This window comes from Empidonax traillii, unplaced genomic scaffold (assembly GCF_003031625.1).
Source record: "Empidonax traillii isolate 1590-97213 ecotype Southwest subspecies unplaced genomic scaffold, ASM303162v1 scaffold413:size1348891, whole genome shotgun sequence".
NCBI classification, from domain to species: Eukaryota; Metazoa; Chordata; class Aves; order Passeriformes; family Tyrannidae; genus Empidonax; species Empidonax traillii.
Window position 1 is genome coordinate 1,018,461 of NW_020955606.1, and position 26,856 is coordinate 1,045,316.

The 26,856-nt window shown below is 56.1% G+C and overlaps 1 protein-coding gene across 12 annotated transcripts; it reads left to right on the forward strand.

Moving 5' to 3' along the window:
- Positions 1–7,096: 7,096 nt before the first annotated feature.
- KIFC3 (kinesin family member C3) lies at positions 7,097–26,740 on the forward strand. Of its 12 annotated transcripts, XM_027893934.1 has the most exons (21): positions 10,942–11,301; positions 12,970–13,103; positions 14,314–14,461; positions 16,591–16,787; positions 19,005–19,070; positions 19,611–19,760; positions 19,854–20,093; positions 20,308–20,481; positions 20,612–20,759; positions 20,846–20,976; positions 21,077–21,188; positions 21,404–21,585; positions 21,664–21,768; positions 22,001–22,131; positions 22,705–22,828; positions 23,271–23,400; positions 23,513–23,742; positions 24,391–24,525; positions 24,883–24,991; positions 25,237–25,265; positions 25,461–26,740. In XM_027893934.1, the coding sequence occupies exons 1-20, from the start codon at positions 11,217–11,219 to the stop codon at positions 25,239–25,241; spliced, it is 2,736 nt and encodes a 911-aa protein (XP_027749735.1). In that variant the 5' UTR covers positions 10,942–11,216; the 3' UTR covers positions 25,242–25,265; positions 25,461–26,740. The 12 variants fall into 12 exon arrangements, 11 of the variants coding, with proteins under 11 accessions (XP_027749731.1, XP_027749728.1, XP_027749729.1 ...); XM_027893930.1 differs by lacking the exons at positions 25,237–25,265; positions 25,461–26,740 and adding an exon at positions 7,097–7,114 and having other exon boundaries at positions 11,187–11,301; positions 24,883–25,086; XM_027893927.1 differs by lacking the exons at positions 25,237–25,265; positions 25,461–26,740 and adding an exon at positions 10,328–10,417 and having other exon boundaries at positions 11,187–11,301; positions 24,883–25,086.
- The last annotated feature ends 116 nt before the right edge of the window (positions 26,741–26,856 follow it).

Genomic DNA, 26,856 nt, shown 5'->3' on the forward strand with positions numbered 1-26,856 from the left:
TGGTTCCATGCAGTTCACAGATTTTCCCAATAATTAATTTAAAGGTCACACAATAGTGGTGGGAGAATTGTAATTTTTATTTTAATCACCAGGAGGGGAGGGGAAATATCCTTCTTAAATGGCAAATATTGCCTGAAGACCTTTGTTTTCAAAACGCAGCATGAGATGGTGATGGATACACAACTGGTAATTCTGGAACCACGAGGACATCTGAAATTATCCTGCTCTGCGGTCTGTTTACGGCTTTAGTTCTTTGGAGGGATTATTCTCCAGGTAATAATTAAGGTCAAGGTAGGGCTGGGCTTACGGGCTGGGCTGGGGAGTTGAGCTCAGGTCTGTTTGCTGTGCAGGACTATTTAGAGGTGACTTTAGTGCCCCTTGATTTGGGGATTGCCACGAGCTGGCTTTCTGCTTAATTTTGTAGCTCCATTCATTTACCAGTTTTGCTGTATTTGCAACGGGATTCTCTGCCTTTGTTCCAATAAGTATCTTGCAGTGGGCACTTATCACTTTGTGTTCCCTACAACTGCCCTTGGAACGCTCCTGTTGGATTTGGTAACGCTCCATGTACCTTTACTGCATTCCTTATTAGCTTTTGCTCCTTCCACTTGATGTCCCCAAGTCTTGGGTCTATCTGATATGAGATCCTCTAAGAATATGAATGCAGTACTTGAGGGATCTTGCCAGGCAGCTGCTTATTGCCATAGAAACCAGGTTTTCTTGCAGTGATATTTTAGCTGTTGCTGCTTTTTAGTGAAATAAGTGGAATAGAGGACTGCTGGAGGAGGAAACAGAGCTTACTGTTGGAGCTGAAGGAATGTGGTGGCTTTTGCCTCACAAGCAGCATCTTTACTGGAGGCTTTATATATACTGTTTACATATATGAAAGTATCAATATGAATACATATATACTTTTTATATTCATATTCCCTGTGACCTGTGCTGTTATGTCCTTCAGAGAACTGATACTGATCTGATGCTCTGTATGAAGTTAAAGAAGACAAATGTCTCCCATTAAAAAAATCAGCTCACAGAAGGAACATTATAACCCACACAGGCATCTGATGGTGGAGGAGGTTGCTTTCCTCTGGATAGAAACAGGGCAGGTAGCTTCTCTGTATTTATAGCCAGAGCAATCTTTTAAAAAGATTAAGTGCAGGTTAATCACTGATAAGGTTGTAACGAAAGTAAAAGCAAATAAGCAGGTTTGAGGATTAGACTCGGGTCCAGAAAGAAATTTCAGGATAAATGGAAAGCCCATTTAAATGGTGTTCAATTAGAAAGCCTGAAATAAAATTAAGCACTTTAACTTTGAAGCCTGCAGACCTTAACCAGCAGGACACAGTCCTGGTTCAGGGAACAGTCTGCAACCCACCTTTTCTGCCTATATATATTTTTTTTTTACTTTGTGTAGCTCTGCTTTGAGTCGTGGTTGCATATAACTCCCCCCAAATCCCTTTTACCTGCCTCTAAAATGGAGTTAACACAAGTCTGATTTTCTCTGTCCCCTTTTAAGTGCAGAAATGGTCTCTCTGGAGTTAACATCCTGAAAAACAGCCAGACCACCATTTGGGAAGGGCTCACACAGAGCTTCACAAGCCCACAGATGCCCATGCCAGCGTTTATTAACAGCAGTTTAGGCTGAGCTCAGGCTGGATGACCTTTTTCCTTTTCTCATTCTTTCCTCATTTACCCATTCTTATTTTGAGATGAAACTCGCCCACTTTGGTTCATGCCATAGGGTGAATGTTCTTAGGGAGACCTGCCCAGTATCAGTGAGTTGGGTGTGAGTTCATCTGAAGAAGAGAAGCCTGGAAAGCTACATTATTTCATGCAGTTTTTCCTGCTTTTAGAAGTCACTTAAAAGAGCTGGAAGTCAAACAGTTAAAGTCTCAAACTTCTTTCTTGGACAAACTGGAAGGAATTTGAGAAGAAATGTAAACAACTGGAGAAGTGAGATAAATCAGGTCGTGGGGACTGATGTCATGGGGTGGCCAGGGAACACCCCTGCCAGCTCTGGGCTGTCACACCAGCATTGCCCTAAAGTGCTTCCCAGGGCTTGCAGGTGCTCACTTTGAAAACTTGAGCTTGCCGAAACAGCCGCTGCTCCCTTCCCAGCTCTGTCTGTCGGAAGAGGTGGGGAGGAGGGCTCTGGGGAGGAGGGCTCTGCCTCCTCACAGCTTGATCGCTGCCCTGGGAGCATCTGCGGGCCTTCTGGAGCCTCTCATCCCTCCTCCTCGTGGATGGTCCGGATTCACCCCAGGACGAGCATCACGTGGATGGTCCGAATTGGCCCCAGGGTGGGCATCACATGAGCCGCCCCGTGCCGTTCTGTCTTAGCGAGAACCGAAGGAATGAAGACCAGCCAGACTAGTTACTCATTCTAGATAAGAGGCTCTTTTGTGCTGCAGAAATACCAGCATCACGTGAAAACCCCTCCGCTGCCATGGTTACTGGCCGCCGTCAGAGCCGCCAGCGAGACGGGACTCCAGGCATTGGCAGGGCTTCTGGTCTCCCCTTCACAGCGGAGAACTCCAGCTATAAAACCCACCCTCTGCCCCAAAAAGGAGGGGAGACAGCTGGGCCCTGCCCACACCCGGCATCGCGATGCTCAGAGCTTGTTGCATACAGGCTCTGCCCTGCCACTGGGCATTTGGCTCTGGGTTTTATAAATTCCTCACTAATAACCTGAGGTATTATTTAAAAAGTGAGAAAATGGTGCTGCCTCCTGGGTGGGCTCTGCCCTGTTTCCTGGTTTTCTGGCATTTAGGAACAGCTTGACCTCTTGGCACTCTCGCTTTTTTGCACTAATGCTTTTCTCATTAAAGTGCTTTCCTGAACACTAATTAGGGCGGTTTTCCTTTTGTAAATTAGCCCGATACGATCTGTGTGTCTTGGCAGACACCCTCGGAGCAGGAACCCAGGGCTTTGCGTTTGATCGCTGTTTATTTTGCAAATCTCCCCAGTTTCACTGCTCTTAACTGCCTTCTAGAAAGTGCTGGCAGGTGGAGATTAATGGGAGGGAAATGGGGCTTTCCAGCTGGCCTGCCTTGAGAAACAGAAGAGTTTTTGGTGCTACAGGGCCCTTCCAACTTCTGTGGGTTGATGGGGTGGTGTGGGCACACGAACTCCTTCCCATCCCATCTCGCCTGGCGTGCGGTGGAGAAGCAGGTCTGCAAGCAAAGGCACTGCCTGAACCAACCTTCTGAGAGGTGATAGAATAAAATATCTGATTAACACGCTCATTCTGTGCAATTAAAGCACTTCTTTTGACTGTAGCAAATGCTCAGACCCGAGCAACCCATCTAAGCCTGGATGTCTGCAGAGGGAGGGAAGTCCACCTGTCTGCCACTGCCCCTAAATCAGTGGTGTCAGCAATTTGCTGGGGACCAATGGTGCTCAGGAGGGGATGGGCGTTAATCAGCTCTCATTTTCCTAATGCACTGGCAGATGGGAGTGGAGGGGACGGTGCTTTCTCTCTCTCTGGTCACGGATGGGACAGAACCACGAGAGGTTTACATGGGCTGAGAAATTCGGCAGTGAAGGAGACACTGGGGGCAGGAAGCCACCCTGTTTGCTCGCTGGGAAGGCTGGCAGTGAGGGAAGCATCCCTGGGGGATCCTGTGACCCTGGCTCTGCTTCAGCACTGGGACCCTTCTGGTACCAGGCACCATCACGGACCACCTTTACAACAGCATTTACTGCCCCTTAATAAGGGAAGAGAAGAATTGCAGGGCCTTCACCCTGAGACTGCGACGGAGTCACAAAGCCCTTGATGAAAAGGCAACAGTTTTCCAGTGCCAGCGTGCCAGGAGTGTGGCACCAAGAGTGGAAAAGTGTGGTGAAGCATCCCACCCCAGGGAGCTGCTGCTGCCAGCACAGCCGCACCACCCCGGCCGGCTCCCGGCGCCCTAGGGAGGCTGGAGGGGAGTTCCCACGGACCCTCTCTGGAGCTCAGCATCCCTTCCCTGAGCCATGCACACGCTGTGGGTGCTGGCAGGGCTGTCAGTGCAGGGCTGGAGCAAGAGGAGCAGCAAGAGGAGCGGGGTGCAGGCCGTGGAGAGCATCCCTGCCCGCGGCGAGGACGGCGAGCGGCGCAGCCTCCAGGGGTGTTCGTGCCGACCTGTGGGCATGGTGTGGAGACTGGCCTGTGGAGGAGGAGGCTTCCAAAAAACGCACCCAGGACCAGGGCTGGCCTGGATGGGCCCACAGGTGAGAGCAGTGGCAGGGGCTGGGGGGTGAGCAGGGCATGGTCTGTTCCAGCAGCAAAGGCTGGGGATGGAAACCAGCAAAATTGCCTCTGTGTTGGAGTCGTGTTCACAAAACATGCCCAGGTGTTTGCACACGGGTGCTCTGTGGTTATTTTGCTGTTGTTTCCCAAGGGGTTAATTCAGCAGCACTTTTTGTCTGGTGGGCTGAAGGTGAAGATAACTGAACAGAGATGTCTGAGCCCCAGAGAGCCCCGGTCCCACCTCACCTGGGCATGCTGGCCATGCCTCAGTTCCATCTTGCCTGGGATGTTGAGCACCCCAGCCATGCCTTGGTCCCACCTTGACTACCATTTCCTTCTCCATCTCATCCTTATTGTTTCACCTGACACCTCTCTTGGATCTGCAAACAGATGCGAAAGCAAAGCCCATGAAGGTTTACATGAAGTTCCCAGCAAGCTGGCAGTTATTCCACGTCAGTCTGCATAAACCCTTATGATTGTTCCTCCTGCCTGTGCTGCCAGCTTTTCCTTAATGTCTCCTTGTTTTTCCAGTTGTGAGTGATTGCTGAAGGGATCTCCCGGCAGAGAGGACTCGGGTTCACCCTTCACATCCCTTTCACCTCTAAGGCACTTGCATGAAAATACGGGTGTGGGTCTGCTCCTCTCCATAAAGAGAAATTAAATCTGCTCACGCGGCGCCGGGTGCAGGCAGCAGAGCTGAAGCGTGGGGCTGTTTAATATTCATTGGGAGTAGATGGAAAACTTTTCAGTTCTAAAATAGCCTTGCTCAGCGCCGTGCTGCTCCGTTTTCCCTGAGCCTCAGCAGGAGGCTGGAATTCAGCGTTTCTCCACAACTTCCCCTGGCTCAGCCAGGAAGCTGGAGACCCTTTGTTTGGGTGTAAAACATGCTCTGAGGACAGATCCTGCCATCCTATTTGCAGTTTGTAAGCCTGTAGTCTGCTGCAAGGGAATCTTTGAAGCACCGACACAGGAACAAGAAATTTTGTGCCTTTTTTCTTTTTTTCTGAAACAGGATGAGTTTCTGTGGTAGCTGCATATCTATTTTTGTGTTAACAGGAAAAAACAGGTTTTCCTGTAAAATTTTGGCAGGTAGATTCATGGATCTCTTTGGTGACTCTTACTCTTAATAGAGTGCAGTTTTGTTCACCATCTCAATTGCACCTTAGAAGAAAAAAAAAAAAAAGGATAATTTGGTCCCACTTAGGTTCATAATAACTAAATCACCATGAAATATGCTCCTGTCAGTTAAGCTATAAAGACCTCAGGCTTTATCCTTGGTGAGTGGGAAGCTGTGATAGGATGGGGTGGGCTGGAATGCTCTGGCTCAGTGTAGATAACAGCGGGGAAGAGATCACCCAGCAGGGCGTGGAGGTGGTGGGAGCATCCCCACGGTGCCAGGGAAATGGGGCTTGGATGCAAATGGGCACCTGAGCACGGCTGAGCCGGTGCATCCCCGGGCCGTGGCCAAGGATCTCCGCTGCTCTGTGGCTCTGAGCTGTGCAGTGAGAACTCAAAGACATCCATTATATATAACCCGTGTCAGTAATCCATGGGAAGATAACGTTCCCAGCCCGCTGGAGGACTCCTGGTGCCCAAAAGCTGCAGAGCAGGGGTGGTAGAGCATCCTGTGCACTCCATCGCTGAGACACAAGTGGAGCGGCTGGACTGTGCCTGCTGAGCATTCCTAGGGCACCTTAAAATCCAAAGGTGGCACGGAGTGAGCCTGGTGTGCCAGGAGGGAGTCGCAGTGGGACTTTGCAGACAGCTTGATATCGAGCAGTCAAAGCCAGTTAGCGGGAAAGCTGTTTAATTCCATCGGTGAATATCCCGCCTCGTTTGCATATTCATGTCTTTGTCGGGTGCAGCTCTCCGATTGCAGTCAGGATGCAGCTGAGCTCATTGCATGCTCTACCCACCATCACAATATTTTCCCTCACGTGGCTGCATTTGCTTTATGACCAGAGGGATATTTCCCTCTTCCCCTGTGGAAGCTCTCCCTGATTTACCTCTGCCCATGCCTAAACCAGCTGGATGTTGTTAGTAAGCCCAGCATTCCTCCAGCCCCTGCCCCAGAAAGGCAGAGCCACTTCAGCCCTAAAACTCTGTTCCCTAAATTATTCAGAATTACTGCTCTTGCTTCTTCTCTCCTCCAAAGTCAAGCACACTTTAGAGGGCACTAAAAATAAATGGGTTTGCTGAGCACTAAATCTATTTCTTAAAGGAGAGGGCTCCCTTCCCTTCTGCCTGTGCAGAGGAAAGCCTAAGCCTGTCTTTGCACACCCTGACACTGGTGAAATAGTAAAATTCTGAAAAGATCCCAATTACCCACCTGCAGCTTCTATCTTCAGACATTTCTTCATTTAAAAAGAATTGCATAAAGCACCCAAGGTCCCATGGGGAGGGTCCAAAGGACACCCTGTAACCACTGGCTGGGGCACCACTGGTGGGCTCCTGACAGACCAGGAGCTCCTCCTGGGATGCAGCCATCTTCCCAGTGCAGCCCAAATTTTTATTTGTTGGATAAAATGGCCTGGATGGCATTTACTTGGCATCCAAGTGCCCCCTTGCTGCGTCTGCTCCAACCAGCATGGGCATCTCCCAGTCAGCGGAGAGGGTTTAGCCTCGGCCACAACACCTCCTGCTTATTCTTAGCCTTGTTTCTAAGAAGCGCTTTATAAGCAGGAGCCCGTGTTGATTAATGCCATGAAACATTAATGACTTAGGAGGTGAGCTGCAGCCCTCCCACAGAGCAGCTCCCTGCTCCCCAGCAGCCGGAGAGGCACAGGATGAGCCCAGCAGTGCTTTGCATAAGGGAGGCACAGGCATTAAAGCCAAACCCAAGCTGTACCTGAGGCCAGCCGAAAAACATGACAAAGATAAAAGGTAGGTAAAAAAAAGGGAGACAGAGGCTGAGGTTTGGTTGGATGGCTGTGCATCGCAGTCCGGGATAGGAAATTTGGAGGGGTGAAAGAGTCGCCCACCTGATGGCTGCTTCATCTCACATGGCACTGCCCTGGCTGCCTGCACAGCAGAGGTTTTCTCTACCTGAACACAGCAGGTTGAAAAAGATGTTGCTTTTGTTATTTGCTTGATATAGAGGAGATTTGGATGGGGGGACATGGGAGAGCTGAGCTGTGGCATGCAGCAGCTCCCAGCAAGAGCTGCTGGCTCCTTGTTTGTGGACTGCCTCCCTGCTGCCCATGGCTATCCAAAAACCCAGCCTAGCCAGCTCACAGGACTTGGCCAGGGGGGGCTGATCTGCAGAGCCCCCACTACCATCCAAAGCATCATCCCAACGTGTTGGATTCTGGCAGCAATCCTCGCAACACCCCTCCCCAGCTCCTGCTCTCCACCCAGTTCCACACAACCCTATCTCGAGGATCAGAGCCTCAGGGTTGCATTAATTCAGCTAGTGAACTTTAAAATGAGTAATAAATTTCTCAGGAGCACATGCTAAGACTTAATTAAAACTCCTGTCATTGTGTGAAATGGCAATGTAGGAATGTAGGAATGTTGGGGTTTGTTCCTGCTTTGAGAAGTGTTTCGTGTTGGCTTGGCAAGCCGTGCCTCAGCAACGCTGAGAAATCCCCTCACCTCCCTCCTCAAGGAGGAGCAAAATTAGAATAATGGGCTGGTTTATAATTAATTGTGCTCTGGGGACACATTCTCACGATGTCTGGTGCTTCTGGTGGGAATTTTCTGCACGGAACATCCCAGTATACAGTAGAGCAGGTATCAGGTGTGTTCCCGCCTGCATTCCTGGACAAGGTTATCATGTTGCTCGAAGGGAGGGGAGGGGGAGTCACTTTTTTTTTTCTTTTTGGGGTATTTTTTAGCTGTCCTACAGATGTAGGTTAAATATTTGCTCAGGGCAGAACAAATGCCCAATGCAAAGGGCCCCACTCAGTGATGTGTTTCGATCGCTTCCCCTCACCCAAGTAAAAGGCAAATTAACCTGCCTGACTTCACAGCCACCACAGCAGCGATGCTTTCAGATACAGCCCAGGCTGGGCTAAAAGCAGAGCCAAACCCACACCAGGGTCACTGTCCCCCTGCAGCATGCCCCGTGGCTGGCTGGCACAGCTGGTGCCATGCATGGAGGGCAGCTGTTTTAGCACTGATGGTCATCAATATATCGAGCCTTTCCACTACCTGCTGGGTGCTGCCAGGAGGGTGCTGCTGGCGGTGAGTCCTGCTGCTCGCTGCCTTTTCTCTCTGCCTGCCTGCAAAGCAGCATTTCTAAAAATACCTCCAGCGATGTCGTCAGCCGGTGCTCGCTCAGGTCACGGAGACATGACAGCCAAGAAAAGGAGGACGGGAACATCGCTGGGGGACCAGGCTGAGATTATTCCAGCCAGTGTAGGTGAATCCCTGCAGAGAAGGGGGTGTGTGAGGCCTGTGCTGCCTGCACAGGCTCCCATGCATCCCCACTGCCTGCCAGGCCCCCGGCACATCCAGCAGCAAGTGGGTGTCCCCTGGGATCCACGGTGCTCCCTGGAGCTGAACAGCATTGCAGCACACAGGGAAAGGGAGCTGGTCACCAGCGTGCATCCAGAGGAACGCCACTTCTGGATCCCTGGAGATCCTGTTCCTGTTGTGCTGGGGCTGTCACAGAGCCACGCTGTCCTCGCCAGAAAAACAGCCCTGCAGCTGGGAGGGGTGGGTTTTGTAATGCTCACAGGTGACTGTTTGAATAGGGCTGTTGGCACAGAACCCTTCCTTGCATCTCAGATTTTGCTCCATGCTTATTCATTAAGTTATTCTTCTAAACTGGGGAATTCACACATGTGCCTGCCTAATGTAGACTTACTTGATGTAATTGATACAACTTACGTGCTTTGCATAATTGCAATACCATTAAAAACCCGAAGCATTCAAAAGCCAGGAAATTACTTACCAGTTAAAGTCATTTACATAGACATTTATTTTACCCTTACAGTTCGTAAGTGAAGCCAATGGTGATAGGGCTTTGCAGTCGCTATCAGAAAGGGGAAAGTAACTTTACATGTGTCAATATTATCCCCAAACCTGCACAAATAATGGGGTACTTATGCAAATCAGCAACTGCTTAGGGCCTCTCTGGGTGCATGTATGTACATATGGATGTGTCTATAGGCACACATGCCTATAATCCATCCCTGCCAAAAGGGCTTCATGCTGGGAATCAGGCAGATGTGAGCCATTGCACGGGGCACCTGCCACCATCACTGTGGATGCCAAGTTCAGCTTTGTTGTGGGAAGCATCCGGTACTGCCAGTTCATTAGCATGAACAAGTTATGAGTGACCTGTGTCACCCAAACCAGCCATTACCATGAGGGTTGTGTGTGCGTTACAGGCTCGTAGACACAACTCACATCCTAAAAATGCGTATAAATTATATTTAAAGCAGGATTTTCTGTTGCCTTTCTGACAACACCAGGGCCTCTGGAGAGGTCTTGGCATGTCAGGCTGTTTTCTCCGTGCCTGTGGGCTAGAAACAGGTTGTTTTTTCATTCAAAATCTTGTGCCCCCAGGCCCGGTGAGCCTGGGGTGCTGGTTGGCATCGTTGCCAGCGAATGCACTGGTGTTTGGGAGCAGTGGGGACATGACAGGGTGAGGGCATGGTTTGTCACCTCTGGTCCTCGGTGTGTAGGTCACCAGCACCACCATCCCCACGGTCCCCCAGGCTCACCCCGATGAGCCGTGCCGGGGGGGTTGCACAGGTGGGACGTGGTTACACTGAAAGCCCGCAAAGAGCACCGGGATTAGGGCGGGAAAGGCAGGGACATACCGCGGGTACCCGGGACACAGCGGGAGCCACCCCAGGGCTCTGACAAGGGAGAGTCAGGGAATCCCGGGAGGGAAACCGGGATGCCTTGGGAAGGGCATGGGGGGACACCGGGGCTCCGCTGAGCTCCCCGGGCTCTGGCGAGAGGGGCGGGCGGTGTCCCTCGGGCGCCCCGGGAGCTCCCGCAGCCAGGACGGGGCTGCTGCTCGGGAGCCCCAAGTGCGGGAAGGTGCAGCCCCGGGTGCTGGTTGGTGCCGCCCCGGCCCCACCGCCCGCCGGGGGGTTTCGCGGGTTTCCACGGCAACGAGCGCGGGGCGGAGCTCGGCGCCGCCGTTACCGAAGTGCCCGGGAGGGCGGGCACGGGGCTGGGGCCGGCACCGTCCATCGCCCCGCCACCGCCGCCATCGACCCGCACCCGGTGAGTGCCCCGCGGGGGCGGCACCGGCGGCGGGGAGGGCCGGGGTGGGCAGGGGCTCCCTTTGTCTGAGGAGCTGGGTGTGCCGGCACGGAGCACCCGCGGCGCGGCGAGAGCGCGGCTCCCCGTTAGCCTGCGGCGGGCGGCGCCCCCGGCACCGGGACCAGGACCGGGACCGGCACCGGAACCAGCACTGGCACCGGGGAGGCGCGGGGCGGGGCTGCGCCTCCTGCTCCCCGGGACCGCGACCGGCACCGGGACCGCCCCGCTGCTGCTCCCGCCTTCCCGGAGCCGCCCCCCGGGGCCGCCGGTCGGGGGAGGAAGGGACCCCGCGGAGGGCGGGCAGGCGGTCCCGGAGCTCCGCACCCCCTTCCCCGCCGAGCCGGCCCCCGGTGCGGTGTGTGCGGCGAGTGCGGTGCGGAGCGGGCGGTGCCGGGCGGTGTGTGCGGTGCGGAGCGGAGTGGAGCTGCCCGTAGTCCCGGAGTTCCTAACTCCCGAAGTTAGCCCCGGCCGGAGGTTAGGAGGGGCCTGGAGAGGCTTCGGGAATGAGTAAATTAATTACAGACACTGTTTATGTCACATCCGCCGGGAGCACGGAGGGAGCCCGGGGCTGTCGCCTTTTCGGGAGCGAAATCGGGATTGGTGCAACTTCCTGCGGGTTTCGGGAGTCGGCACCGGCGTTCTTGTCGTGGTCTGCCCTGGCGCGGTCCGCTGGGATTCACAGCTGGACACAGAGCACGGCTGAGATGTCCGTCCTTGCGCTTCTCTGCAGAGGTGCTGCTGCACTCGGGACCCCCGTGCCATGATCACATCCCGCACAGCCTGGGATCTGGGATCCGGGCCCTCCGGCGGAGCCGTCTGGAAGACGAAGGACCTTGTCCCGGACGGTGAGTACGGCCCGGTGGCTTGTCCTTGCCCCTTGGGGCTCAGCCTGCCGAGCTCACGCCCTTCTCACTGGGGAAGGAGAGGCTGGGAACAGGCAAGCCTGCATTTTTCACATTTCTTTCCGGATGAAGCTCAAGGTTTGAGAAACGGGGACTGGGAAGCGGGCACAGAGCAGTGGACAGCCAGGGAGAGAGCAGATGAGCAGAGAGGGCTGCCTCCATCTCCCTCCTGGCCCTTCCGAGCGGCAAACTTAGGGAGAATGTTTAAAATTTAACATGTAAGAAAGAAAACGGAGCGATCAGCGTGGCAGGGCAGACATAGGGCCCTTGCCTCACCTGGCTTCATCTCCTTGGAAGGTCTCCTTATCCCTCCCCAGTGCATGGACCCCGTGGGTGAGTTTAGTCGGGGTTTTCCTCCGCGGTAGCTGAGCTGCTTTGCGTGCGGGCGGGAAGCTGCTTGCCCCAGCCTGCAGCCGCTTGTTGGAAAACAGCCCTGCCCACCTCCCTTCCAGAGGTGCCAAATGGGTTTTGGCAAAGCAGGGGGCTGAACCCCCCCAACCCATCCCCCCATTTGAGCTTTTTTTCTGTTGACTTCAGCATTCTCCATCCGGAGGTACTGGCAGCTGCTTCTCCGGACACTGCTTCTTCCTTGGCACCCAAGCCAGTCCAGCCAAGTGCTGATTGGCATCAAAGCCTCTGAAAACGGGGTTTTCTAGCATTTCCTCTGCCCAGTGGCTGCCTCTGCCCATGCCGGGATGGGGAACTCATCACCTTTTATCGGGGCATTCTCCAACGCTTTGGAAACACTCAATTCTCCTGGCGCGTGCAAAATGTTATGGATAATTAGAGGCTGGGAAGAAGTCCAGAGTGATAGGCTAACTTCATCAGGGCACATTTCCCTCCAGACACTGCGTCCACCTCAGGCCAAACTGCCTCTGGATGATTTTAGAGAAAAAACTGCATTATTGAGGCTTGATTTGTGGGTTGCTGATTTTTTTTCCTGCCTGCTGGAGAAGAGATTTGGCTGCCTGTGATGGTGGCAGCGCTTGTGGCAGGCAGGTGTGTGTGGGGGGAAGGGCGCAGGGTCCCCAAGCAGTGGGACATAACCCTCACCAGCTGCTTTTCCTGTAGCAGAGGAGGACACAGCCGTGGGAGAAGGCTCCTCGAGTTGCTCTTTTCCTTCTGCGTGGCTCAGCAGGGCAGGAACTGCTGCCCTGGCTGCTTTCGGGTTTGGCTGCCTGACAAATAAAGGAAATATTTGGGGGCAGTGGAGGGAGGTGACGCCGTCAGGGTCCGTCCGTCTGGTTTCGGTGATGCAAGCTGGCTTTGGCAGCTTTTCCGAGATAGGATCTCAGGAAGCGGAGCGGCTTGGCAAGGGGCAGAGCTGGGATGTCCCTGGTGGGGGGGACAGATCTGGTCCTGCAGAGGCCAGGCAGACGCTGCACCCTGAATTCTCCTTACTAGTCATTGGCAACAAGTCTCCGCCCCCCCAAGGGATAATTTTTCTAATTACCATAATTAACATTTTTAATAAAAGTCAGGCACCATCTCTGCCACGCCGGTGCGGTGGCGGCGGCAGGGAGGAGGAGGCGGGTTTGCTGAGCTAGGCCAAAAGCTGTGTCCATCCCGGGCTCTCAGGTTGATCCAGTGATGCTCTTTGCTCCATCTCAGGCTGCGGGCAGGACAGGCTCAGTGCTGGGAGCAGAGCAGGCGCCTCTCCCCGGATCCCTCTGCTTCACCGTAAAATCCTCGGTGTGAGCTGGCCAGACGCTGCAAACCCTCGTGGGCTCTGCCGGGCTCTCCAGGTGAGGAGCACTGAGCCAGCTGTGGCTTGGGTGGGGAGGGCAGTTTTGGGATGGTGGGGAGGATGCCCCACGCTCAGCTGGGCCATCCCTCAGTGAGAGCTGTTCCTCCCTCACTGCAAACAGTTTCTGTCTGGACCCCGGCACCACGTGCCTCGAGCGGAGCTGCTGCCATGAGTAGGGAGGGAAGAGCATCTCCTGGGACTCACAAGGCATCAAAAATGCTGGGGAACCGCCCAGAATAACATTTTCTGGGTCACTAATGGGTCACGATAGCAGGAGAGCTCAAGGCAGAGGTGTGATAAGGAAATGCAGTGCCGTAAGGTGGTGTTTGCCAGTGGGATGGAGGAGGAGGAGGAGGTGGAAGGGTGGCACAGCCAGGGACAGTGTCGGGACACTGTGTACTGGTGTTGCTGCCACTAGTTCACTCTGGGCTTCAGGCAAATCAATTCAAATTCCCCTTCTTTGAAAAGAAGAAAAACACTGCCTTATCTCACACCAGCCTCAATGAATTCCCTCCGGCAAAACCCTCCTGGAGTCTCAGATGCAGAGGCACCGCAGACACGCGGCTTTTCCAGGAGGATGCTGCCACCACCTCCTTCCAAATTATTCTCAAATTACTGGCATGTTTGCCCTTCTGCTGGGGTGAGACATGTCTCCTCAGCAATGCTGATCTGTGGGGTGATGCCACGGGCTCTGAGATAAGATATAAGCTAGAAAAGGCATTTTTGACCAGGGTGAGCTCAGCTGATCATCACCTTTTATCTCAGCTTTCCAAAAGCTTCTTCCGGATTTCTTCTGGTTTTTTTGGGGGGCTGGACTCCATCCCACTGGGCAGGGAATTACCTGAGCCACAGTTCACAGCAAGCAACTTCACATTCAACCTTGACTGCAAGTCAGGGTCATTTTTTAAGGCCATAGAAAGAAAAATAGTTAATATCCAGTATAACTGCACGGCCAGTCCGAGAGAAGGAGTTGTTTATGGGGAGAGCTAAAAGCAAGATGATAAGTTCACTGTGGCAGCTTCCCAACACCCAACTCCCTCAGAGGGAGGATTTTCCCGGGCCCCACTGTCCTGTCCTCTGTGCTGCCCTCCCTGCTCATTCCCGGCCAGCCCGTTGGAGTGCTGGCTGCTGGCATCATGTCCAGCACGGCGTGCCCAGTTGCTGCATCTCACCTCTCCCTTCTGACCTGTTTCTTCTCGTGGACGCAGGCCCTGCGGGACACAGCGTGCAAGCGGCGGGAGGAGCCCCGGCACTGGGACCTGACACCAGGCACGGAGGAGCCGCTGGCATCCCCCTGCCAGCCAGCAGCTGCCACAGCGGTGCAGGCGGCCTCCACCATGAACCTGGAGAAAGCAGGTGGGGGGACAGCGGCGATGGGGTGCTGGGTGCTCGGGAGGAGGGTTGGGATGGGACGGGATGGGCTCTTGGTTCCTGCTGGTGGGTATCAGAGAAACCTCTCCTCCGTGGGGGTGCACGTAGATGTGTCTGCCTCACGGAGGGGGACAGGTCACAGGAGAAATCCAACACCAGCCAGCTGCCAGGTGGTGACGGGGACCGATGAATTATTGAACTGGATGAACCGAGCAGATGAGCTCCGGTGAATCCACTGCTGTTTTCCTCCTCCTTAAGGAAAATGTAATGTGTGTGGAAATGTGTCAGGTTGGGGAAATCCCGTGGTTTCCAGTCTCTCTGTGTCAGGGTTGAATTGTGCAGGCTTGTCAGGGTGCATCTCAGGAGCTGCTGCTGGCATGGTCCCAGGATGCATCCCAGAGCAGCTCCCGGCGTGGGGTGGCTGCTGGGAAGGGGCAGGGAAGCAGGAGAAAAGGGGTCTGTGTGGCAGTGGTAACAGGGCAAAGCCAAGGAAATGGGCAACTTTCCAAATGGGTTTCAGAGCATTTGGGAAAGCAGGAGGGTCGGTGTGCCGTGCCTGCTGCACTCAGACACCTCATCACCACCAGTGCATCTGCCCAGGGGGAGATGTAACAACACAGGGCAGCATCTCCTCTCCCGTGGATGCTGTCACAGGAAGAAGGTGCTGGAGCATGGAGGAAGGCGTTATCCATGTGGGATTTCCCTGCCTGGCAGTTTGACTTGCAGCTGAGTGTTGCAGATCTGATCCTGGCTCTGCCTTGGGTCCCAGCCCAGGATTAGTGTGGATGATGTGTGCAGACATGCTGTGTGTTTGCAGGAGCCTCCTGTCTCCTGTACTTTTGTCTTATCCCTTCATGCTCCCCAAGGGGCAAGAGCTGGCATTCCTGTCAGCTTTGGAAGTTTTGGGGTGGGTTTTGTCTGGGTTGATTTCAAAGAGAAGGCCACAGTCCCCTGCCTGAACTGTGCTGAGTTTTCAGCATGAAAAGAAAATAAAGCCAGTTCCTGGCAGTGCTTTTTTGGGATATCCAGCCCACAGCAGGAAGACAGAACCCAGTGATCTCTTCTGCAGCCACTGCTGGATGAGTCCCATGGCGTGCTGTCAGCAGCAAAGCTGTGGTTTGGTGCAGCATTTCATTTTTATGCCTGTTCTGCTGCCTCCTTCACTCCATTTAAAGGTAGAAAGTCTGATTCACAGACAAAAAAAGTCTTTCTTCTTGTATTCAGGACATTTCCCATGAAGCAGGCAGCATCTTCCCGCGGGCAGCACAGCGATTCCCAGCATCAGCTCCTGCTTTTTGAAACCTCAGGTTTCTGGTGGCAGCGGATGAAATGCGTGGCAGGCAGGGAAGGGCGCCGGGTAGCCGGGATCCTGGCCACCAGCTCCCTCACCACAGTGCTTCATCCCCACGTTGGGAATGAGTCAGGCCAGCTCATTGCTTCTTGGGAACTACCAGGTCATTTGGTAGGGCTCTGATGTATGGCCAGGTTGGCTTCTGTCAGCGCTGGTGGCTCTATTAGCATGCAGAAAATGATGTTTAAAATAATACCAGGAAGGTTAGAAAGCCAAACACGGGAGGATTGGGCAATACGGCCACTCAGGGTACCCGTATAATTTTCCTTCAGCTTCCATTATATTTGTGTGTAATGACGCAGGCTTTAATTGCATGACATGATCACACGCTGGTTTTCCACCGGCACCTGCTCATTCAGAAGAAAGGATGCCGGGGTGAATCAGCGCCGGGGTGAAGGCGGTTGTTATCAGAGCGAGGCGGCAGCATCTCGGCGTGTGGTGGGGCTGGGTCACTGCGCAGTGGCGGGGGCAGGTACTCTGTGCTGCGGCCTGGGATGCTCTGCTGGCACTGGCACATCCCCTTTGGCTGCCCTGGGGCTCAGCTGGCCGGACGCCACCGTTAGCCCAGCCTGCTGTGGTCAGCACCGTTGGCACTCGGGATGTGCCTCCCAACGTGTCACCGTTCTCCACGGGGCTTGTGCAAGTCCCGTTTCCTGTGTTCTCGTCCCCACCTCAGCCCCTGGGGACTCTCCCCATGGCTGGCACTCTGCTCCCCAGCGAGGTGGCCAAATCCTGACCGGCTCCACCTTTGCTCACACCGCAGGAGGGAGGCTCTGCAGTGGGAAACGCGCCAGCCTGCCAGCAGCCCGGCCCTTCCCGGTGATCCAGAAGGTGATGGCCTCCATGGCACATCTGCAGAAGGAGAAGCTGCAGCTGCAGGAGGAGGTGCTGGGGCTGCAGGAGAAGCTCGCTGCCCAGGAGAACGACGAGCTCTCCCTCTCTCTGCAGCTGCAAGGCCAGGTACGGTGGAGACAGGGCAGCACAAGGGGGTCTCTCAGGGCCTCCAGCCTCAAGCTGTGACTTGGCTGGAGTGGTGTGCAGTTAGTGAGGGTTGCACTTGGGAAGAGTGTAGGACCTCCATCATGGAGCATCTCCTTTGCTGGGGCACATAGGGATGATGTGGGAGCTGGGTGTTCCTGAGCACTGGTTTTGGCTGTGCCTCCCTTGGGATGCTTGCAGTCCCCTGAGTGACACCACAGTCGTGCTGGTGAAGGTGTGTGGTCGTGACGTGGCCGAGAGGGCTTTGGGCATCGGGATGCAGCCCTGCAGCAGGACGGCTGCCACAGGATCAGCTCGTTAGACCAACCCAGCAGTTTAATTTTAGTGACTTCTAAGAGTCAGGGGGTGGAAAGTGAATGTGAAGGCACGGAGCTGTTTGAAGAAGGGATAGGTTTTGGCCGCCACAGCCAGATCTCCTCCAAAACCCATCTCCTGCGCTGATGCCGGCGCATTCCCAGCACAAGGACCTGGGTCGTCCCAGGGAGATGGAAATTCTGGCTGCTCGTAAAGGGATTTGCATGTGGCTGTTGTGGAAGCTGTTGCAGTCAGGTTCTGCTTGTTCCACGGGTGTCAAAAAGGCGGAGGTAATCGTCCTGCATTTGGTTGGCATGCTCTGCATGACACAAGCGTGAGCGCGGCGGGAGCCGGCCCTGCGCCGGCCACTTCGGCAGCAAGCGCAGCCGACGCCGGCTGGAGTGAAGTGCTGGCCAAAACCTCCAAAGCGTGGGGATGGCTGGGCCACGGCTCGAGCCAGATCCGGCTGCCAAGGAGTCCCTGTCACCTCCAGAGAGCAGGATGCAGCCAGAGATGCCCGAGCAGGTAGGGGGTGGAGGTGCACCGGCATTTTTGGGCACCACCGGCACAGGGAACGGTGGGCAGGCTCCGGCGTGTGTGCCGGCTGGCTGGGCTGGCGGATTCCCCGGAACAAGTCGTGACTCTGTCTTCTCAGTACCTCCCCTCTCTTAAAAATGCTTACAGAAATACCTTAATAATCTCCCTCGGTGAATATGGAAATGGGGTTTTCCCACCCAGAGTGAGGGCACGGACAGCTGTGGAGGGGGGGGATCCCGATGCCATCAGGGAGCAGCCGCATTCCCCCACCCGTAGCTGTGGGACCCCACGCCCCACAGAGCGCGGGGCACACGGAGGTGCTGCCCCGTTGTGCTGCCATCTGTGCGAGGGCGCGGCTCAATAACTTACCGGATTAATTATAGCCCCGTGTCAGCACATCTGCATTGGTTATTAATCAGCAGTTTGTAAATTATGGTCCGCAGAGGGCCGGTTGCTTAGAGAGAAAAGGCTGGTTATTGGAATGGGGCAATATCCAGGCGCGCCCCAGTCAGGAGTTTGGCGGCTTTCTGGGGTAGGGAAATCAGGAGCCAGGCTGGGACCTGGGGGATGGTGGTGAAGCATGCAGGCAGGTCCAGCTCCCTCTGGGGTAAGCTCTGGGGCAGTAGTGATGCTCACCCAGCAGGTTTATGGCGTGGGGACAAGGGACAGAGCAGGTGAGCAAACCCCATTAATACACAGTCCATGAGACTGGTGGCTTCACCAAGCACTCGCTGCTGCTGTTTGCTCAAATAACTGCAGATTTTGGGAGAGCCTCAGGTCCCTAGACAAAAAAAAAGTGGAGGATTTCTGGAATCCACCTGGTTTTGCAGGGAGGGCAGCCTGTTCCCATGGGACAGGCAGATGCCCACATGGGGGTGGCTGAGGAGCATCCTCCTGTCAGACTCAGACACGTGGCCTCCCTGAAGAGCTCCTGCCCCCTCTTTGTCCCAAGATAACTTTCCTATAAAGAAAAATAGAGAAGGCAAAGCGAAGCTATGTTGTGAGGGCAGGACAAGGCACTTCTGGCTCTTCAAACACAGTTATGGATAGGTTTGTTTTCTCCCTTCTCCAAAGATGATGCCTTTTTTTTTTTTTTTTTTTAAATAATGGTTTCTGCTAATGCTCAACATGAACAAATTATACCCATGGTTGAACAAGGTCAAGGCAAGGCTTTCATTAACACTCGTTTTAATCAGGTCGTGTGAATCAGGCGCTCAGAGCCAGGTGGAAAATTAAGGCATAACAAAAATGTGAGACAGACTGGATGTTGGTGGCTGGGGTGGCACCACAGGGTCTCCTCCAAAAACTACTGAGGTGCTTCCTGGTTAACCTGGTCCGTGTTGACAGGTTGAAACTCTGAAGGCGAAGGTCCTGGAGCAGGCGCAGGAGATCGGCCGGCTGCACTCGGAGCTGGTGAGCTGCCACCGGGATCGGGTTGAGCTCCAGAGACACTGGAGCTCCGGGTTCCTGAGGAGGAAGAGGGCACGTGGGGTGGGCAGAGACGGATTAAACCTCCCCAAGGTCACAGTTTGGACCCTCTGGGCCCAGAGACACTGCGGAACAAAAGTTTGTGGGATTTTCTGTCCAACAGTGTTACGTCAGTGTCCCTGGGACGCAGCAGGCAAAGGTCCCCCAGCGCCATCACCCTGCGATGGGGAGTGAAAGCCCCTCTGGGGGTTGAAGCTTCCCAGGCTCATTGAGCAGGCTGGGGCTCCCCTGAGAGCAGCAGACTGGGTCTCCTGTGATGGAGCAGGCTGGGGACTCCCTGATGCTGCAGACTGGGGGCTCCCTGGGGGGCAGCAGAATCAGGGCTCCAAAGTGGCAGGAGACTGTGGCTCCCTGAACATGGCAGGCTGGGGGCTCGCTGGTACAGCATGAAGAGACTCCCCGGAGCAGCAGCAGGCTGGGCTCAAGGGGTACATCAAGATTCCATCTTCTCTTCCATCCTGGCAGGGGGGCACAGATGCAGAGAAGCACCGGGACCTGCTGGCGGCCGAGAACGAGCGCCTGCGGCAGGAGATGAAGGCGTGCGAGGGGGAGCTGCGGGAGCTGCGGCGGCAGCAGCAGCAGCAGGCTCCGTGCCAGGACTGCCACCACCTCCAGGTGAGTGGCTGGTGGTGGTGGTGGTGGTTGCGGTGGTGGCAGTGACAGGCACCCGTGGGTGACACAGCCTTGTCCATCACGTTCTGGGGCCAGGAGAACGCTGGGCTGCAGGAGCAACTGTCTCAGCTGCAGCGGGAGGCAGAGGAGACGCGGGCCAAGCTGGTGGAGCTGGAGCTGGAGGTGCAGCAGAAGACGAACCGCTTGGCCGAGGTGGAGCTGCGGCTCAAGGACTCCCTGGCCGAGAGAGCCGAGGAGGAGGAGCGGCTCAGCCGGCGGCTGCGGGACAGCCAGGAGACCATTGCCAGCCTCAAATCCCAGCCCCAGCAGATCAAGGTGAGCACCAAGGGGCTCTCCATCTCTCCTGGCTGGGCTGGGTGCCTCGCAGTGCCCAGTGGCTGCCCTGCAAGTGCCACCTGCCTCTCTGCCCTGAGCACATCCACACAGGGTCATGATTTCCTAAATTATTTCCCCCTGGGCAAACAACAGCTCCATTCCAGGCCCCTTGGTTTCCCCAGTACATCCCATCTCTGGGTGCTTCTTCCCCCAGTATATCATCAAGACGGTGGAGGTGGAGTCAGCCAAGGCAAAACAAGCCCTGTGCGAGACCCAGTCCCGAAACCAGTACCTGCAGGAGCAGGTGGCGATGCAGAGGCAGGTGCTGAAGGAGATGGAACAGCAGCTGCAAAGCTCCCAGAAGACAGAGGCTCAGCTCCGAGCTCAGGTCTGAGTGCGACAGGAGTAAATCAGAACTCCCCTCATGTTCCCTGCCTGCCCGGTGCTCGCCGGGTGACATGGCGCGGGCAGCAGGTGGGCACCAGGTTAGCATCACCTCCACTTTGCTCCTCTCCCAGATCGTGATGTATGAGGCCGAGCTGGAGCGAGCCCACGGGCAGATGCTGGATGAGATGCAGGCGATGGAGGAGGAGAAGAACCGTGCCATCGAAGAGGCGTTTTCCCGCGCCCAGGTGGAGATGAAGGCGGTGCACGAGAACCTGGCGGGTGAGGAGGGTGCAGGGGGCTTGTGGGGTTGCCTGGCCGGTGCTGGGGTGCCATCACCTGACCCTCACCCTGCCTCGTGCCTGCAGGTGTGCGGACCAACCTGCTGACGCTGCAGCCGGCCCTGCGCACCCTCACCCACGACTACAACAGCCTGAAGCGTCAGGTCCGCGACTTCCCCCTGCTCCTCCAGGAGACCCTGCGCAGCGCCCGGGCCGAGGTGAGCCACCCCTGGAACCACCACCCCATCCCCCCTCTGTGCAGAGTGGAGATGTTGGGGGGCTGGCTCGCTGAGCCACTGGTCTCCACCACCCCTGCAGATCAGCCAGGCCATCGAGGAGGTGCACAGCACCAACCGGGAACTGCTGCGCAAGTACCGGCGGGAGCTGCAGCTCCGCAAGAAGTGCCACAACGAGCTGGTGCGGCTGAAAGGTGTGCAGGGGAGTGGCAGGTCCCATCGTGGGAGAGCGTGTCCCTGAGGGGGGGAGGATGGACAGGGGAGCATCCCCATAAGGTGCTCGGGTGGACAGCGGGATGCTTCAGTCGGCAGCGGGCTGCAGCGTTCAGCCTGCCCAGTGTTTGATGGTTACTGAGGGTGGCAGCAGGATGTGCTGGGCCTGACACTATCCCTGCAATCCCTATCCAAGGAAACATCCGTGTTTTCGGGAGAGTCCGCCCCATCACAAAGGAGGATGGTGAGGGCCCGGAGGCGGCCAATGCAGTGACTTTTGACACCGATGATGACGCTGTCCTGCACCTCCTGCACAAGGGGAAGCAGGTGTCCTTCGAGCTGGATAAAGTCTTCCCCCCACAAGCGTCCCAGGAGGAGGTGGGTGCTGCTGTCCACACTGTTGGTGTGAGGGGGGGATGCAGCCACCTTCTCCTGACCCTCCCCTGTCACCCCCAGGTGTTTCAGGAGGTTCAAGCCCTGGTCACCTCCTGCATTGATGGCTACAACGTTTGCATCTTCGCCTATGGGCAGACAGGGGCAGGAAAAACCTACACAATGGAGGTGAGTTTACCTGGCTTTGCTTCGATCTTCTTCCTCAGCTTCCCAATCTGTGGTGCCCCATCTCAGCACCCTCCATTAAGCAGGCTGGTGGCCAGTTCAGACCCGGCGGGCACCAGTGACAGTGACTGCTGCTCCACAACACCCCCGCTGGGCTTTGCTTCTGCTCAGAAAAAAATAGGGAATAAAACGCAAGAGGGTGTTTTTCCCCCTGTTTCTCACTCCAATCCACCAGGGAACAGCAGCAAATCCAGGGATCAACCAGCGGGCCCTGCAGCTCCTCTTCTCTGAGGTGCGGGGCAAAGCAGCTGACTGGGACTACGCCATCACCGTCAGTGCTGCCGAGATCTACAACGAGTCACTCAGGTACGGGAACAGGGGAGAAGCTTTTTGGGTGTCACCCCATGCTGCTCTCCCCCCAACATCCCATCAGCCCTGCCTTGGCCTCACAGCTTGTGCCAGGGCCTTGGGTGATGGCGTTTGGCCACGCAAGGATTTATTTTTAATTTATTTTGGTGCACAGTGCCTTTCCCACGAGCTCCATGACTTACACAGGCTCCCTGCCCTGCCATCACTCCCACTCCCTGGCCCTGATGCAGCGACTGGGGCATCCCCTTCTCCACCCTTGCCCACAGATGCTAAATTTAGGACTTTGTAACTGGGAGCTGAGAACATGAGAAATATCTTCCTCCCTTGTCCAGCCTCAAGCTGGAGGGGCCAGGAGGATCCTGTGGAGCACATCCATTAGGATAATGGGGAACAGAGTTGGGTGAGAGCAGGCACGTGAGAGCCAAGAGAGCTGAGGTCTATAAATAGGATGTGCAGCTTTCCCAGGAGGAGGCGGCCGCTCTGGCAGTGTTGGCACACAGCCCTGAGCCGTGGAAGGGATGCCAGAATCCCACTGGGATAGGGATAGTAACGGGTGCCCCTTTTTCCCAGGGACTTGCTGGGGAAGGAGCCACAGGAGAAGCTGGAGATCAAGCTGTGCCCCGATGGCAGCGGGCAGCTCTATGTGCCCGGGCTCACCGAGTTCAGGGTGCAGAGCGTGGAGGACATCAACAAGGTGCGGGGAGATGGGGGCTGGCGGGCACAGCAGGGTGGCAACAGGGGTGCAGTGAACACGGGAGGGGTCTTTGGCTTATGGATTCGGGAACATTTCTGAAGCCCTAGGGAGTAATAGAGACCAAAATAGGTCCCTGGGTGTGATGTGAAGGTCACTGTCCCATGGGGTGAGCCGCAGGGGGTTAAAAATAAAAGCGTGGGGCCCAGGGTTCCTGAGGGATTAGTGGGATGCGGCTGTCACCACAGTGCCCTGCCTGTCACCCCCTGCCTTTGGTGCATCCTCCAGGCTGAGATCTGACAGCAGTCATCACCCTGATGGACCAGGCACCCCACTGGGGGGGCTTCTGCTCAGGTTACATCTCTGGGCATCCCTGGATCACAGGGGGTTTGTCGTGGGATTGGGCCGAACTGGCCTCACCCCCTAACTCCTTGGACTCCCCCAGGTCTTTGAGTTTGGCCACGTCAAACGGGTGACAGAGTGCACCAACCTGAACGAGCACAGCTCTCGCTCCCACGCCCTCCTCATCATCACCATCCGTGGCCTCGACCGCAGCACGGGGCTCCGCACCACAGGTGGGTGCCACGGGGCAAGCCCCTCCCCAGGGTGCCCGGGGCTGCACAACCCTGGGATGCTGCGGCCCTGAGCGCTGATGTCAGCCCGGGTGTTTGGCTGTGTTGTCCTCAGGGAAGCTGAACCTGGTGGACCTGGCGGGCTCGGAGCGGGTGGGGCGGTCGGGCGCGGAGGGCAGCCGGCTCCGCGAGGCGCAGCACATCAACAAGTCCCTCTCGGCGCTGGGCGACGTCATCTACGCCCTGCGCTCCCGGCAGGGCCACGTGCCCTTCCGCAACTCCAAGCTGACCTACCTGCTGCAGGACTCACTCAGCGGCGACAGCAAGACCCTCATGATGGTGCAGGTAGGGGGCTGGGCCTGCCAGCATTCCCACGGCCAGTCACGGCGGGGTTTGGGATGAGTGTGGTCCTTTCTTGCTGCAGTGCTGGGGCAGGTGGGAGGGTTGCTGGAGGCAGGAACCAGGGGACAGGGCTTGCCCATGGGGACATGTGGTCTGCAGCTGCAGTGCCAGAGGCAGCTCTGACCCCATCTCTATGCCCCAGAGCCTGAGGAATGGGAATGAACTTGGAGGTCCATGACCCTGCCCTCCCTGCCTGCACATGGAGGCCATCCCTGTGGGCACAATCTCCTTGCGTATTATCATCTCCACATCTCCTCTTTTTGCTGGGAGGATTTTAAGCTCTGGCAGCTCCTCCACCCCTGTTTTTGTGACCCCCTAACCCCCGGCTGCCTGTGCCCACAGAGAGCCCCCACGGGGGCTGCCCAAGCCCCTGCCACCTGCCACAGCTATTCCCGGCTGTCCCTCCCGCTGTGGCAGTTGGTGACAGGGGATCCAGCTGGCCCAGGCGTGGATGGACAGAGCCACCCCGGGAGGGGCAGGTTAATAATAGCATCTCACCGGCCGCCATCAGCAGGTTTGCCGGGGGGGAGCCCCTGGGGGGCACAGGCAGCTGCCAGGGTGACTTTTCTGCCTGCTACTCCCCGACTGCAGGTCTCCCCCGCCGAGAAAAACACCAGCGAGACGCTGTGCTCCCTGAAGTTTGCCGAGAGGGTTCGCTCCGTGGAGCTGGGTCCTGTCTCCCGCAAGGCTGAGCTGGCCTCCTGGCCCAGCCAGGAGCACCTGGAGGTAACCAAGGAGCTGCTGGTGCCTTTCCTCTTCTCCCTCACTTCAGGGGTCCCCCTGTTTTTCCCCCACACGTTTTCCCCCAGGCCTGTTATATGTTCCCCTGGAACCACCTCGACAGGGGACCATCCCCTGGTGGGATGTGGGTTGTCCCCAAGCAGACACTGTCCCCATCAGTGTCCAGCTGATGCTCTACTTTGGCTGTTCCAAACCATGTTTTGCAGCAGCCCTTGGTACCCCCAGAGCACATTTGGACACTGCTACCCAGGCGGGCACGATCTGCCCATGAGCCCATCCCCATTCCTTCCCTTTGAGGACTGGCATGGGCTGACCCTGGGGCTGTGCCTCATCTCCTCCCAGGGTGACTCACCGGGTTCTGCAGCAACACCTGGCCGAGGCCACACATCCCACAGCCCAGGGCAGCTCTCCAGTCGCTCCGCCTCCATCCGCAGGAAGCTCCACACTTCAGGTGGGTGGTGGGGCACCTCGAGAGCCTGTACGGGGTCCCTCCATCCAAGGAGGCTCCCACCACAAGCCCGTGGTAAAGCCTGCGTGGGGGAGTGAGCAGATTCATAATCAGCTCATTAAGTAATTGCTAATTAGCCATGGTTGGCACTTCCCAAGAGCACCGTGGTGCGAAGCTGCTGCTGGCAGCTCAGGGGGTGTGGGGAGGGCAGTGCCACCAGGCTGAACTTCTCTCCCCTTCGATTTCAGCCTGACTTAGGGGCAGCCGTGGCTGCCAGGTGAGTGCCTGTGGTGGGTGCTGGTGGAGGGCTCTGCTTCACCTCGCTTCCCAGGCAGGGCAGGGCTGCTGGGCTGTGCAGGGATGCTCCTGGGGATGCTTGTGGTACCAGCTCTTGCTACAATGCTACCAGATGGGACTGGGGCACTGGTGGCTGTGTCCCTGCCTGCTGTGACCCACATGTGTCTCCTCCCAGGGAAGCTGAGGTCAGTCCCACTGTGATGAGTGCCAGCTCCCAGCTTGGGCACCAAACCTGCTCCAGGACCCAGCCCCTCACAGGGACACGGAGACGGCTGCTGGAAGACACAAAGGCTTCGGTGCTGTTCCCTTGGCCACCAGGACCCCTGACCACAGGGTGATGGCACCTCTCACAATGAGCAGCATGGGACCAGGGTCTCCCAGCAGCCAGACGCCCCTCTCAGGGTGGGGGACAGTGGTGCTGAGCAGGAATCTGCCCCCTCAGATGCTCACCTGTGTGACAGTTGTTTTTAGCCAGAGCGGGGAGCTGCTGGCTGCTCCCTCCATCTCTCCAGCTTTGTTTTTACGATGAAACTGGGCTGGTGGGGGTTCTTAGAGCTGGAAGGGGTGCTCAGGGCCAGGCCAGCCCCTGGCCATGCCTCTGCTACCCCGCACAGGGCCAGCCTGGCTATAAGCTCCCCACAAGACTGCACCCGGACAACTGCCCGATGTCTTTCAGAGCAGCATTTCCTCCGTGGTAAGTCAGAAAAAAAATTCCAGCAGCTCCTTTCCCCGTCGGTTTCTCAAGCCCTGTTGTTGCATGAAGGCCCCTGGTGCTGTGCATGAGCCGAGCTGCTGTTCCTCGTGGTGCCAGTGCTGCCAGGCCCTGCCCCAGCACAGACACGGAGCGGTCACGGGCTGCCTGTGTCCCGCGGCACCAGGGGGGATGGCGCAGTCTCGAATGAAGCTATTGTAAAGTTATTGTCTTGTCAAGAGAGATCACAGTGTGGTCGAGATGAAGAAGTGTTTGAAATATTTATGCCTGTTTACATGGACCTGGAATGGAAAACTAATGGAAAACAAACAAAAATACCCCAAAACCTCCAGCCCAAAAAGCCTGTTGGCTTATGTGTGGGGATGGCGGCTGGCAGGGGCACGGGAGGGGATGGCACTGCCCGTGGCCCTGAGCACCCACCTGTGTGGGTGTACGTTTCCTCCTGCTGCAATTACCTGCTGGATGCACTGACGGCTGCTTCCACCACAGCCCTCTCCTCTCACGTTTCCACAGCATATTCTATTTAAAAACAAAAAAGGGAAAAATTAATTTAGCCTTTTGTATGATTAGATGTTTCTATGTATTTTAATAATTAAAAATTATCCTGTTTTGTAACAAAACTTATTTTAAATAAACTCTTAAAGCCAGTCCTCCTGTGCTGCCGTTCTTGAACCCTGCTTGGCATGGGGTGGGTGCTCCTTCCCTCGCTCCAGCATCTCCCCTAGGGTGGAAAAGCCCATTGCATCCCTCCCCTTGCCCCTGGGCCAGCCTGGCTGTGCAGATTCCCCCTGATTGCAGCCACTGGATTCCCATGACTAGCAGGAGAGGGAGTGGTTAAACCCTAAGTCAGCCCCAGTGT